Here is a 15,892-nt window from a genome sequence, read left to right on the forward strand (position 1 = left end):
CACAGTGGATTTGAACTCCGACATCTAGTTTCCTACAATGGGTCTATTAACCAAAGTCATGAGCTGCAAAACAGGGACAGAAAAGTGCAGAAAATAGATCGAGGACGAATATTTCCATTGAAGCAAATGGACTTTTCTTCTTTGATAAATCCAGTGCCGTATTTTGCACTAGTTTTGCAGCTGTGAGACTTTGATAAATTGTATTTATATTTTTATTTATTTATAAAATATTTTACCAGGAAGTAATACATTGAGAGTAACCTCTCGTTTTCAAGTATGTCCTGGGCACAGAGTTAAGACAAATAATACATGGTTACAAATACAGTTACATAAATGGACAGGGAATACATTATATACAAGACATTGCATGCACAGTTAAAGAAAATATATATTATGAGCGTATGAAACAGTTACAGACCAGATTAAAATGTGAGACAGCCTTAGATTGGAAAGAACTTAAACTGGTGGTGGATGTGAGAGTCTCTGGTAGGTTGGTCCAGTTTTGGGGTGCACAGTAAGAGAAGGAGGAACGGCCGGATACTTTGTTGAGCCTTGGGACCATGAACAGTCTTTTGGAGTCAGATCTCAGATGATAAGTGCTGCATGTGGTAGGGGTGAGGAGCTTGTTCAGATAGATGGGTAGCTTGCCCATAAAGAATTTAAAGGCAAGACAGGAAAGGTGAACTTTGCGCCTAGACTCGAGTGATGACTAATCTAGTTCTTTGAGCATTTCGCAGTGATGTGTGTTGTCGTTGCATTGGAGAACAAAACGACAAATTGAATTGTAGAGGGTGTCAAGTTTGCTAAGGTGGGCTTGAGGTGCCGAGCCATATACTATGTATCCATAGTCAATAATTGGCATTAGCATCTGCTGTGCGATACGCTTTCTGACCAGGAGACTTAGGGAGGATTTGTTCCTGTAAAGTACCCCTAGTTTGGCATAGTTCTTGGTTGTCAGGGTATCAATGTGCATCCCGAATGTTAAGTGGGAGTCAAACCATATGCCCAGGTATTTAAAACTAGTAACAGGAGTTAGGGTGGTGTTAGCGTTGATTCTAACCTAGAGCTCAGTCGCTGGAAGCTTTAAAAATTTAGTCTTGGTCCCAAATACCATTGTTACAGTCTTGTCAGTGTTTAAAAACAGTTTGTTGTGGGAAATCCAGTTTTCGAGTCTCAAAAAGTCAGACTGAAGTATGTGTTGAAGGTCAGAGAGGCTATGGCTGTGTGCATATAGGATTGTGTCATCTGCATACATGTGTATTGAGGCTTCCTTACAAGCTGTGGGAAGATCATTGATGAACACTGAGAAGAGTAGGGGCCCCAGAACAGAGCCTTGCGGGACACCACAGGTGATATCCTAATCACCTAAATAATATATATTTTCTTTAACTGTGCATGCAATGTCTTGTTTATAATGTATACCCTGTTCATTTATGTAACTGTATTTGTAACCATGTATTATTTGTCTTAACTCTGTGCCCAGGACATACTTGAAAACGAGAGGTAACTCTCAATGTATTACATCCTGGTAAAATATTTTAGAAATAAATAAATAATTATCCAGAGTGTTGGAGTTAGAGCCTGAGATGGACACATGTTGGGATCTTCCTGATAGGTAGGACTGAAACCAGTTTAAAGCATGTTTCCCTATTCCAGAGCTCTGGAGTTTGTTAAGCAGGATAGCATGATCAACAGTATCAAAAGCCTTTGCAAAATCTAGGAATATTGCACCTGTGAGTTGTCCCCGTTCCATTCCACACTGGATTTCATTGCAAACTTTTAGCAGGGTAGTTACGGTGGCGTGTTTGGGGTGAAAGCCAGATTGGAATTGGCTAGGGAAATTTGTCTTGGTGTAGTAATCGCTTAATTGGGAGTGGACACATTTTTCCATGACTTTGGATAGTATTGGGAGAAGTGAGATTGGCCTGTTGTTTGAGACAGTGTTTTTGTCCCCACTTTTGAAGAATGACCACCGATGTTTCCCTTGGACTACCCATCTTCTGATGGTAATAGGACATGATGTTTATAGTGTGCTTTTAGGACATTATATAGCTTTTACGGTTGTTGTATTTCAAATTGTACATTAGCCTACAACAAAAACAAAGTTGAACCAAATAGTAAAAAATACCTGGTCACACTTAGCAAAATATACCAATGATTTTATTCAGAAAACATTATCACTGATGTATCAATCTTCCCGAGGACCTTATGTGAGGACTGAAATGGCAGTGATACTGTTGCCTGATTAAAATAATCACTTCTTGAACATCTTGTATTTTCTCGCTCCATTTTCTCACCTCCTATTTTCTCCTAGATCATCTACAATCTGGCTTCTGCACTGCTCACTCCTCTGAATCAGCCCTCACTAAAACAACTAACGACCTCCTTACTGCCAAAGACAAAGGTCATTACACCCTGCTAATATTACACAACCTCTCTGCAGCCATTGATACTGTGGACCAACCTCTTCTCCATCACATTCTCCATACTCTTGAAACAGAGGTCTATCCTGGATTTCCTCTTACCTTTCCCAGCATACTTTCAGTATCTCATTTGCAAACATCTCCCTCTCCTCTGTCAATCTCTCTGTGTGGGTGTACCCAGGGCTCTGTCCTGTCTTTTCTTCGACTCCTCCCTCACATTCACAATGTAGCTAAAGCCTGACATTTTTCCTCCGTAACGTTGCAAAGATATGTCCTTCCCTCTGTTGCTCTACTGCTAAAACTCTAAGGCAGGTCCTCAAAACTCTAAGGCAGGTCCTCATTCTCTCCCGTCTCGACTATTATAACCTTCTACTGTCCATACTTCCTGCCTCTCACCTGTCTCTCCTTCAATCTATAAGTGGAAAGAAACTACGGCGCTCCCCTTACACACTCAAAATAATACAGATGTATAAATATACAAACACACGTGGGAGCCTAAAAACAAACAAAATTGTATACTGGCCCTTTCAAACTGCAGCTCAACCTTTATGAGATCCTTCCTTTATCTCCACCAATAAAAGATTTCTTGTCGAGATGGTGAGCGCATGTAAGAGAGAAAAGGTAAGATAAATACTTAATATATATAATCCACTAAATGGAACAAGCATACACACAGGGAATGAGTATTGAATATATCAAAAAATGGCTATGCCAGATCTTACTCACACGGACAAGTGTGAGCCAATCTTGTCAAGGTTTCTTTTTGGAGGAATCCACTTCAAGGGATAGTACCCAAAGCTGATGTGGGGGTTCCTAGTAAAAGCAGTTCACTCCCTCTGGTATGCTCCAAACAGGGACGGAAACGCTCGGTGAGTAAAAGATCATTTATTGGAACAACAAGTAAGTTTACAGAACTTACATGTGAGTAAAACACTTCTGGCAGCCGTCTCCGTCGTAACAGCTCATGCGGGGACTCCCTTGCTGCCGCGTCCGGTCGCAGGGCCTGCAGATGAGTTTTTCCTCGGGAGGTACGGTGGCCTTAAGTGGTCACAAACAGAACAACTATGCCGACACAGGACTACGCGTTTCGCGAGTATCTCTCGCTTCGTCAGGTCCGGACACGGCAGCAACGGAGACGATGCTAGAAGTGTTTTACTCACATGTAAGTTCTGAAAACTTACTTGTTGTTCCAATAAATTATCTTTTACTCACCGAGCGTTTTCATCCCTGTTTGGAGCATACCAGAGGGAGTGAACTGCTTTTACTAGGAACCCCCAAATCAGCTTTGGGTACTATCAGTTGAAGTGGATTCCTCCAAAAAGAAACCTTGACAAGATTGGCTCACACTTGTCCGTGTGAGTAAGATCTGGCATATCCATTTTTTTATATATTCAATACTCATTCCCTGTGTGTATGCTTGTTCCATTTAGTTGATTATATATATTAAGTATTTATCTTACCTTTTCTCTCTTATATGCGCTCACCATCTCGACAAGAAATCTCCTTCAATTCATCCTAAACACTACTGCTAGAATCACTTTTCTTTCTCCTAAATCTGTCTCAGCGTCTCCCCAGCAGAAATCCCTCTCCTGGCTTCCCCATCATTCTGCATCACACACAATTCTTCTTCTCACTTTTGAGGCTAGACACTCTTCTGCCCCTTCTTACATCTCACCTCTAATTTCTCACTATTCACCGTCCCAACTCTTGCATTCTGCTCAAGGATGTCTTCTCTCTACCCCTTTTGTATCTAAAACCCTCTCCCACCTAACATCTTTCTCACTCACTGTCCCACACCTCTGGAATGCCCTTCCCTTAAATATCTGACTTGCACCCTCTCTATTCATTTTTAAGACCCATATTAAAAAACACCATTTTAACGAAGCATATGAGTAGTGTCTGATACTATATACCTCATACATCGACCTTGGCCCCTTGCAGACGCAGTTCGCAGAACACCCTCCTACTGTCTCTGTACGCTCTTCCTACTTCCCACTTAGATTGTAAGCTCTTCGGGGTAAGGACTCCTTTTCCTAATGTTACTTTTATGTCTGAAGCGCTTATCCACATTATGTGTTATATTATTATGTCGCGTACATACCTGTTGTGAAGCTATGAACATTGATGGCGCTATATAAATAGATATACATGCATAAATACTGTCTCTGTACTATTTCTGAACCCAATTAAAACATGCACCTCAATATTTTCTTTATAAACATTCATGGTCAAAGAAAACTCAACGGATACCCTTGAAACAGAACCAGTTAAAATGAATTTGATAAATACCCTACTATGGGAAACACTAAGCTTTATTTTTCTGTTAATAAATTAATATTGTGTAGTTTCCCTACAAGAGTAGGGTATGTGTGCCCAGGGTCTCCTACCTTGGTTTGATATACCCATTAATGAAAAAATGTGACTGCTGCTTGAAGTCCATATTCCCTCTGATCTTGATGTTAGTAGATGCCGTGGCATTGAGAGAAAGTTGAACTGGAAATCCAGAAAGAACTGGGAAGGTTATTTCTTCTGTTGCCAAACTAAGGCGTTTGTTGTATTGAACTTCTTGGCCCTATAACACAGAATAAAAGTACAATACAGGTAGTCCTCGTTATCCAACGTTTCACTTTACAACGAATGGCATATCCAACGCTTTACAATGCCACCCTATGGGATGTTTTTCGACGCCTGAATGCGTTATCCAACGCTCACCGCCACTGATTAACATGGGGCTCACTTTACAGCGGTTTCACTATCCAACGCTACTTCCAGAAGGGGTTCCGTTGGATAACCGAGGACCGCCTGTATCCGTGTACTACATACAGTAATAACCATATGGGAAATGTAACAATTATTTACTTTGCCTGTGTTTAATGGACTATTAAATGCTGGTAGTCCATGATAGATTTATTGCATATGAATCCCAGCATTGGGGTTTTGGAGAGGGTCCTACTCTTATACATCAAGTCATTTTAGCAAAAGGTGTTAAAAATATGTTCAGTATGTCAGAAAAGGACTGAAGCAGAGATGCATGGTAACATTTATTTCATAGTTGCATAATACGTTTATTTCAAAGATAACTCTTGATCGATTGAGATCATTCTTAACGAGTCATAGTTGTCATTTTGATGCAAAGGAAACCTAAAAACATTGTGTACAGTAGACAAAAACAAAGAGCCAATTCTGCCCTGAATTTCAGCAGGTAGAAGTCCTATACGTGACCCTGCAGACTATATGAAAAACTAAGCTAAATAAATGAAATGCTATCTCTCTTCTTTAATCCTTTCACTGGTATATTGTTATGTACTGTCCAAGCCTCTAAGGAATGTACTGAGTACTGTAGAAATGACAAAGAACTGTCTAAGATCTGACATGACTGATGTTACCTTGAGGAGTTTTACAGCTAGCTCAGCCATACTCAGAGAGTACTGTTTCATTTTATCTTTCACTCCTTCACAATCCAGAAAGCTGAGCTCATTTCCAAAGATCTTCATGCTCAGTCCACATTTCAACACTTTCTTGGTTTCCATTCCATGGGTAAACTGGAGTAGGACACAAACATAGAGGCTGCTAGTTATCCGAGCAAAAGAAAGCGTTATTTGGATCATGACATTATTTGTTCTACTTGCGGCTGCTTCAAATTAAAGCAACGTCTATATTTCTCAAGTTTCTTATACGTTCATTTAATGCTGCAAATGTCACAGTAAGGTGAAATTAGATACATCCCAATACAATTTGGGTGATGCTTAGCTCCTTCCTAAATCCGTATATATTGATGAGCTATGATACATGCTGAATCTGATACATTTGGAGCTATAGGGTAAATTGTACTGTATATACTTTGAAGCAGCTATTCGTGTCATTTTCATCTGAAAACAGCCTGAGTGGCTACTTCGAAGTATTGATCCCTATATATTAAAGCAATTTTGGAGAAAAAATAATGCACATAGAGGCATTTTCATCTCGCTCCAATGTTGCTCCGTGTGCATTAGCTGGTGATTGAGTGAGTGTCAATAAAAGGAGATACATGTTATGAGATGTAACACATTTCCTCCTATTAATCAAGTGGTTACACCTTTGTTCTAAGTAAGGAACCCTATAATTATCTTGTGACATTCTGCAGAACCCCAACCCTCTCTAATAGCGCGTCTGAGATCAGATGCATTGAAAGGAACCCCAACATTCTGTAATAGTCTGACATCAGATGCATTGTTAGGAACCCCAATCCTTTCCATTAGCGCGTCTGAGATCAGATGCATTCTAAGGTACCCCAATCTGCGTGTCTGAGATTAGATGCATTGTAAGCAACCCCAACCCTCTCTATATAAGGATCCCTCAACATGGCTGACGAGGCAGGACATCTGCGTCTACCAACATGGCCACCGAGGCAGGAAGTCCGCCTCATTCTGGATCGATATAGGATCTCCCAACATGGCCACGGAAGCAGGACGTCTGCCTCTACCAACATGGCCACCGAGGCAGGATGTCCACCTCATTCTGGATCGATATAGGATCTCCCAACATGGCCACGGAAGCAGGACGTCTGCCTCTAACAACATGGCCACCGAGGCAGGAAGTCTGCCTCATTCTGGACTTATTGCCTGCACCTGCCTGCTCCCTTTATAAGGCTTCATTCCCCTCTCCTCCTGTTCAAGGTTCTGCTAACCTTGTTCCCGGCTGGATGCTTTGTCCTGCCTGTCTTGCGCTTTGCCTATCGTTTACGACCTCAGAACTTTGACCCCTATTACTCTGCCGTCTCCAGCCCTGACCCCGGAAGAGTGACCATGTTTATTCTGCCTTCTCCTGCCCTGGCCGCGGACCCGGACCTTACTACTCTACTCTTCAGGATTCGGCTCCCAGGTATGGGTCGGTCTCTACTCTACACCTCTGCTAAACGGGTCTGTCTCCTGGACAGTACACAGTGATGTATGCGACGGTAACACTCTAATAGCGTAACTGAGATCAGATGCATTGTAAGGAACCCCAACCCTCTCTAATAGCGCGTCTGACATCAGATGCATTGTAAGGAACCCCAACCCTCTCTAATAGCGCGTCTGACATCAGATGCATTGTAAGGAACCCCAACCCTCTCTAATAGCGGGTCTGAGATCAGATGCATTGTAAGGAACCCCAACCCTCTCTAATAGCAGATCTGAGATCAGATGCATTGTAGATTCTTCTGTGTTTGGTACAATTTTCACATTACCTGAAAATTGCAGGGAACCCTTTAGGGATACCCAGGGAACCCCTGTTGAAAAAGACTGTATTATGAGATGCAACACATTTCCTCCTATTAATCTGTGTCCAGAACTCTACAGGTTTCATGTGACATAAATCTGCCTTTCTAGCAAGCCCGCTGGACGTAGGAGCTTTGAAAAGTGGTCATTACATGATCCCTGGTAGCCAATCAGAGCGGCTACCAGCACTACCTACGAAGGTAAGTATCTCCGGGAAGCAGGGGGTCCCCCAAGCTGAAATGAATAGAACTCCGGATTATTAACAGCTCTGGAGACCCCCTGCTTCCCTATGTACTGTAAAAATATAATAATAATTTGCCCGCTTGGATTGCTTCTTTATGGGACAATAAAATAGCATTTATTGTCATACTTTATTTTTATAAGGACAGACCGTCTTATAGCATACGGTAAAGCAGGAGACTTCCCTTTGTTCAGATACAGTACTTAACATGAAAATGATTCCAGGCCACAGTGATGCTATGTAATATTGTGGTGGTGGTATATGGAAAAAATAAAGAAACCGAGTCAATTACAAAATTGGGACACAGTATTATTTCTTTAACCTAAAAGGGTTCAAGCGAAAGCTGACTTGAGGGTTGCATCTGCTGGGTGGGCGAGATATGGCCCAGTACCTTTTGCTGTAACTCATTCAGTTTGTTATACTTTCCACTTGGGCAGCTGTGCTTGGATTCCTTCATATTTTGCTGACCGGGTTCTCTCTCCGGGTGTTCCCCGTCGTTATATCTCTTGGATGTCTGTTTCCTCCCGTTGGCTTTGGTGACAGTCTCCACAGGAGATTCAAACTTGGCGTCTTTGCCTTCTTCGTTTTTCATCGCAAAGAATTCGCTTAACGTAAAAGCGTGATGGCCCAATATCTTTTTGAGAAGGTCTTCAGCGTTCTCTAAACGTACGCCAAGCTAGTGTAAAACAATGACATGTGATGGGATCAGTACTATATTCATACATAGGAAGCCAGGGAGGTTTATTCTGCCTCAGGCCTGCATGTTTCTTTATGTAAAGATGGATTATATATTGTACTGTAGCTTAGATAGAAATATTTTTTTTGTTTGGTTGGAGTCTGTAACAGGGCAGACCCCCTGTCTAAAAGGGCTTCAATAGAAAGCCTGTATTGGTCTGAGGAACCCAGCGGGGAGCTGGTTAAGTGCAGCTACAGACAACTAACCAGTCTCCACCTGGCTCATCAGACTGGTAGAAAAGCCTCCTGTGTGAACTGCAGGAGAGATCTCTAGCACACAAGGACTGTGCTGCCTGCAACCCACCCTGAAACCAGACCCTCTACATCCAGGGCACAGCGGACCCTGGAACCCACCAGAGGGTGGCCCCCAATGGATACAACCCAGAGACTGACATAAAAAGCTTCCTGCTTACAGGTACCTCTTTGGGCGTTGGGGTCATAGGTTGGCTATCCTCCCAGCCCTGCAGATAGGGACTGGGAGAGTGGGTTAGCCCTTACAAGGAATAGGATATTTGTTTATTTGTGTGCTTCCTTAAACTGTATTGCTTAAAGCTACAGGATAAATAAAAGCCATGGTTTATTTTTCCCAAACATGTCTCCCTAGTTGTACCTCTGCACGTCTCTTAGAGTCCCATTATCTGTTTCCACTAAAAAAAAAAATCACTCTCACCACAAAATGAAAATACATGATTAGTAGATACTGGGGCTTATGCAGAGAGGTACGTACCAGAAAGGCTTAACGGCAATAAATTCGCCACAGGATTGGCATTTAATTTCGTCCTATGCAGGGTACTCCGGTAGCCCGGTGTGCGGTAAATTGTTAATTTGGCGAGTTTCACTTGGCGTGAAACTCGGCATTCAGAGGCATGCGGTATTTGGCCATCATAACAGGCCATACTTGAAACGAGTCACTCTCAATGTATTACTTCCTGGTAAAATATTTTATAAATAAATAATAAAGCCAACTTTTGCTGGCGGGCAAAATTTTACACAAACGCGCCATATAGTAGCTCCGATTGGCGCATACATGCGCATCGGAGCTACTGGAATAGTGCGTGTTTTTAAAATGGCGAAATCAAGCTTCTCGCCACCCGTTTGGCTAATAATTTTGGAAACTACATAATTCTGGCGGATTTGACTTTTCCCGCCAAGTTCTCGCCACGAACTTTTTGAATGCGGACATTTTTGCCACAAACCTGGCGAAATTGTCCTTACCGTACCTCTCTGCATAAGCCCCCCTGTTGTAGTTTTGGTAAACCAAAAAAAAGTCTCAAAACAAAAATTAAAATATCAATACTATTCCTCACTGTACAAACTCACCTCTAGTACATTCACTGCTTGTCCCATTGTGTGCATCGTAAGATTGGCCATCGCAGACCGCGGAATGAACGATGAGGGTGTAAATACCAATGTGGCCTCCATATTAGCACCTGCAGATCCTGGAGGCAAAAAATTTTTTTTTCTAGTACAGTGCTAGGGATTAGGCAAAAAGATTTATTTCAAGTGCCACGTGTGCGGTTCTTAATCCCCCAAAAAGGCTGCACATTACCCAAATATATTATGGTGCACAGGCCGAAGGGATGTCACAGCCGTGGGTAGGAGCCTCTCTCCGCCTCTTCAGTCCGCGGCTTAATGCCGGCATGCTATTAAATACTGTCCCGCTCCTCCTCTTCCACTGGGAACTAGTCATTAGCATAGGAGACGTTATTGTCCAAAACAGGGGAATGTGGATGGAATAAACGAAAAGTAGAAAAATAAAATAGGGTGCAATTGTGACGGTAGTGAGGGTTTGGCCCGGGATTAACGGGGTTACCCCCCAAGGGCCCCCCTCTAACCTCGCCAGGGAGACAAGGGGTTAACTGGGCTGAGGCCCAGAACTGTGACTTAACCCTTGTTAAATAACATGAAAATGCTTATTCCCCCGTGTAAATGTATTCTCCCCTGTTCCCCTGTCCCATTGTAATGTCTGGGTTAATCAGTGTCTGCATAACACACACACTGGGACTTAAGGGGTTAACTGTGAAAGCCCAGTGGGCTAAGTAATGCGTTATTTGTGTATTCCCTTTGCCTCAAGGGGCGGCAAATGCCTGTGCCAGCGTGTAAGTGGATGGCCTTGTATGGGTGGCCTCTTATGAGAAATAGCTGCAGGGCAGGGATGTCTGGAGCATGAGGGGAAAGGGGGGTAATATTTTAACCTGTCTTGCCTGCCAGCAAGGTATTCTTAGCTGGTGTCTTAGAGAAGAGAAGGTTTTAGAACCCCACATGATAGATGCAGCCTCAGGGAAAACTGCCAAGTACCCACATATTAAAAATATATGTCCCTCTTATGACAAAGTTATATTTTTAATATGTGGGTACTTGGGGGTTTTCCCTGAGGCTGCATCTATCATGTGGGGTTCTAAAACCTTCTCTTCTCTAAGACACCAGCTAAGAATACCTTGCTGGCAGGCAAGACAGGTTAAAATATTACCCCCCTTTCCCCTCATGCTCCAGACATCCCTGCCCTGCAGCTATTTCTCATAAGAGGCCACCCATACAAGGCCATCCACTTACACGCTGGCACAGGCAGTTGCAGGCCCATGAGGCAAAGGGAATACACAGATAACGCATTACTTAGCCCACTGGGCTTTCACAGTTAACCCCTTAAGTCCCAGTGTGTGTTTTATGCAGACACTGATTAACCCAGACATTACAATGGGACAGGGGAACAGGGGAGAATACATTTACACAGGGGAATAAGCATTTTCATGTTATTTAACAAGGGTTAAGTCACAGTTCTGGGCCTCAGCCCAGTTAACCCCTTGTCTCCCTGGCGAGGTTAGAGGGGGGCCCTTGGGGGGTAACCCCGTTAATCCCGGGCCAAACCCTCACTACCGTCACAGCAATAAGCCTAATAACAAGCGCTGGTGGTGTGGATTGGTGATTGGAGTTGTACTCGCATATTATGTTACTCCGGATTAAACCGCCAAGTGGTGAAAAGCGTAGAGTGTGCCTGTGCATATCCAAAGAAGAGAGAGAGGGGCGCGTCTGCAGTGAAGGCGAGCATCCGGGGATGCAGCCTGGAAGTGCGGAGACTCTCCTGCGAGATGTCGAGTTTGTGAGGGAGTGAGAGGCGGTGAGAGCGCTACCTTCCATCACACAATCATTGTACTTGATACAACGCTTTCAAAGAATTGACACAATGCGAGTGTTAGTGCTGATACTATATAAAGAATAGTTTTACCGCCTGCACGATTGGTCTCTTTTCTCTGACTTTCCCGTGGAAGGTCCTCTTCTATCAGACTACCAGAGAAATGAATTGCCACTGATTTGGGAGTTGCCTTTATTATTTGGGGAATATGCAAGTATAACTCCTATCACCAATCCTCACCACCAGCCTTTTTATTAGGCTTATTGCACTATACAGGCATACCCCGGTTTAAGGACACTCCCTTTAAGTACACTCGCGAGTAAGTACATCTCGCTCAATAGGCAAACGGCAGCTCGCGCATGCGCCTGTCAGCACGTCCTGAACAGCAATACCGGCTCCCTATCTGTACCGAAGCTGTGCGCAAGCGGGGAGACTATAGAGCCTGTTACACATGCGTTATTTACATCAGTTATGCGCGTATATGACGATTACAGTACAGTACATGCATCGATAAGTGGGAAAAAGGTAGTGCTTCACTTTAAGTACATTTTCGCTTTACATACATGCTCTGGTCCCATTGCGTACGCTAATGTGGGGTATGCCTGTATTGGGTTTAAGACATCTTTGAAGAATTAGTGGGTTTGAGCAGCAACCAGTATTCTATTTTTTTATTTCTTTAAATAATTATATATATTTTTGTGTGCACTTTTTTTTCCTCACGTAGACTGAATTACAGTTGTGTCACCTGTTTGGGATATTCACCTTATATTATACACTTTGTTACTATGTAGGTTCTATACTATTTGAGGATCTAGTGTTTACGCCATTTTGTTTGGGAAAAGAGCACCATGTGTAACACAGCTCTGTAAATTAGCATGGGAGAACCAGTTTTTAGCAACGTACCGTCATTAAACCCTACGTGTTTCACCGTTGGCTGAGGAAGCCAACGGTGAAACGCAAAGGGTTGCGTCTACATCCTTTGCGAGCCTGTGAAGAACCCATAGAGATCCGTAGAGAGGACGTATTATCCCCTCTCTCTCAACTACTCTATCGAATCCACGCTGGAATGCTCGCATAACGCACGCACGTCTATACTACCTCGTGACCTGCAAGCACACCAAAGCGCACGACCAGGAAGTGATTGGGGCAGACGAGGAGGACCGCTGGGAGATCCGACGCTGCTAAGACTGGTGTGGAAGTGCCGCCCAGAGACAGCTTAACCATCAAAGCCAACCCGGTCATCCATCGTGAGAGGTACCCCATTAAAACTCCTAATTAGGTCGCTGAGGTTGCAGAGTCCAGTCAGATGTGCAGAAATTGTGGGTAACTAAATTCCATCGAGGTATGAGCGTTTTTCAACTAAACTCATTTGGGGCAATATTAACTAAGCGGTTCGGTGCATAATGGCATCTTGCAGTACTGTAAGACAACTTACGGCCTAAGTAAACAGGCTTTAAGTGTCTTATGGCATAATAAGGTATCTTATGTCTTAGCACTGATTAAATAGCTCACTTGCGTTAACATATTCCCTTTACTAGTACAATTTGCAGCGCCGTTGAGAAAGGCAACAGCCATGCTAGGTGAGCGCGTGTGACGGAGCGCCGTGATGTGTCGCTCGCTTGCAGCATGAACGATTCCTGGCCTGCCTTGTTGCAAGATGGGGGGCGTGGTGAGGGCATGCCAGGGAGACATCACATGTGCGGTTCGCCCATATTGGCTGAACCGTGCACATGACCGGCCCATCACGCGGCAAAGACAAACATTTTTTTGTCTCTGCACGCATCGCGCCTACCCACGCTCACGTGCACCTGCGCAGTATGGACGCTCCGATCCAGGTACATTGTTTGTTCGCGCGCAAGCGCACACCTAGCATGGCGCGGCCTAAGAGTTCTTTCATGGATATTTATTTAGTACCTGAATGAACCGTAGCATCTGAATATGTGGAGTGTTTCCAGGATTCCCCCTCAAAGTCCTTGCTCAAGATGTCATCAGGAAGAGAGTCTCCAATGTCCCGTTTCAGCGGGTCGTCAGATTCTAGCAGCTGTGACAGATGACTCCACACAAAGGACCCCACTGATTTGGAAACAAACTCAGGTTAGCGACAGTGTTAAAGTTTCATCGGCATCCCCTCATTAACTCCTTTAATGAAACTCAATTAAGATGTAATAATAGAGGCCATTTGCAGGACGGTTAGCAAGTGCAAATCTTAATAGGGCGTCCCCTATGGACATTAATCTCCCAACCAATTCATATCCATCTCCCAGGAGTGCAGTGTTTGAATAAATCAATTCACTAATGAAGTTGTTTAATGTCTTCTGTTTCTAGAAGCCAAGAGAAACATGACAGGCTGCCAAGTGCTTCTTAGGCTGCAGCAGTTTGTGTGTGCAACAAAGACACTGTCAAATAGTATATGTAACCCAGTCCGTGGTACAGAGGCCACGTAATGTGCCATATTTACTGTTTCAGACCATTGACATCGTAAGGTGCCTGTTAGAATAGCCCAGTTTAGTAACATGTCTTCTGGAGGAGTAATATTTGTGGTTTCACAGATTTTATCAAGCTTTAATAATAACTTTATTTCATATAGCAGTTGTCTCCCAATGGGACACAAAGAGCTTCCCAATTATAGTACAGTGCGCGGTACGCAGCACACAGGAATTGTTAGACAGTCCCTGCCCCGTGGAGCTTACAATCTATGATTTTGGTGCCTGAGGCACAGGGAGATAAAGTGATTTCTCCAAGGTCACAAGGAGCGGACACCGGAAATTGACTCAGGCTCCCCTGATTACAACGCAGTGTGATTGCTTAGGCCACGCTTATGGTGCCGGCGACAGCGACGCGACGTCGCGTCAAAACAAATGTATTGGTCGCGATCGCTGGAAGTCACTTCAATTTGATTTTTCCAGCGACCGCAGCGTGACGTCAGCGTCGCCGTCACTATAAGCGCAGCCTTAGAGAAGGAGTTGCTCAGTGAGTAAAGACGCTGACTGGCACTGAGTGTGAAGCAGGGGAACCTGGCTCAATTCCCGGTGTCGGCTCCTTGTGACCTTGGACCTGTGCCTGCAAAATGTCTCTGTAAAGCGCTACGTAACACTAGCAGCGCTATACAAGACCGTGCTAAGAAGAAGAATACAGCGTATGTGTCTTTACCCACTGAGTCACTCTTCTCTCTAGATTTACTGGTTTTCTGTGAGTCTCTCGCTGATTTGGTCTGAGTCTCACTGATTTTTAGCACTAGTTCCCTCATAGACATCAATAGGATCTCACTGATATCAATCAGTACTTTTCCTTAACATGCCATTATTTCTCCAGTGCCCCCTCTCTCCAAACCTCACTGATTTTGGTCTTGGGAGCTTGACATCTCTGACTCTGTATGTTGAATATATTCAAATAAAATATACAATATAATGAATTTAACTGGTTATGGGAGAACTTTTACACATAGTTAATAAAGTATTACATTAAACTAAGAGAATTAGAGAGTGACAAAACAGTAATATACATGAACAGTGAATAACGTGTTTAAATAGAGCAAAGAACAAATAGATAACGGCAACTTCGTCTTTAATTTAAAACTGATTTGCACCCAACTAAATATTACCAGCCAATTTCTATTCATAACACACAGAGACATCTGAACAGCTAGACTGAAACTATTTTTAAGGATTAGTGCTTTCAAGTGTTGGCACAGCTAGGCAATAATTCTGCAGTTCTTTATTATCAGTGTCAATTAAATCAGAAAGCTGCATATTTTTAGACCATACACACAGCCAGAAACCTAAATGTATCTGTCCTCATAATTAACAGATTTAAAAGTAGTGAATCAACTCATTTTACAGCGGGCGGTGAAAAACTGCTGTTCACATCACAGAATTTCTTTTTATATGTGATATATTTGCTCAGAAATTATTATGGTAAAAAAAAAATCCATATAATGATATTGAAATGACACTTCCATTTACTTCAGAGCCTGTATTAGTCCTAAGACATATAGACATCATTTGAGTCAATAAACATTACTCAGAAATAGTTGCAAGTTAAGGGAAGCGTAGATGAAAAATGTCTTATTGTCTGTTATTTCGCATTTTCTTATTATGCTGTTAAATCAAGAAGCGTGCAATTATAA

At 43.1% G+C, this 15,892-nt stretch overlaps 1 protein-coding gene across 2 annotated transcripts in view; it reads right to left on the minus strand.

Moving 5' to 3' along the window:
• Positions 1 to 15,892, minus strand: part of LOC142463092 (uncharacterized) — a 291,163-nt gene that overhangs the window by 176,722 nt on the left and 98,549 nt on the right. For both annotated transcript variants that reach the window (XR_012787370.1, XM_075565366.1), the window contains exons 14-18: positions 13,681 to 13,839; positions 9,957 to 10,075; positions 8,293 to 8,577; positions 5,810 to 5,965; positions 4,811 to 4,995 (exon numbers count right to left, since the gene is read on the minus strand). Coding sequence is in view for 1 of the 2 variants with exons in the window: in XM_075565366.1 (XP_075421481.1) it covers positions 4,811 to 4,995; positions 5,810 to 5,965; positions 8,293 to 8,577; positions 9,957 to 10,075; positions 13,681 to 13,839 (904 nt within the window). In the remaining variant the exon portion in view is untranslated. The remainder of the gene's footprint in view (positions 1 to 4,810; positions 4,996 to 5,809; positions 5,966 to 8,292; positions 8,578 to 9,956; positions 10,076 to 13,680; positions 13,840 to 15,892) is intronic.

Source organism: Ascaphus truei, chromosome 11 (genome assembly GCF_040206685.1).
Source record: "Ascaphus truei isolate aAscTru1 chromosome 11, aAscTru1.hap1, whole genome shotgun sequence".
NCBI classification, from domain to species: domain Eukaryota; kingdom Metazoa; phylum Chordata; class Amphibia; order Anura; family Ascaphidae; genus Ascaphus; species Ascaphus truei.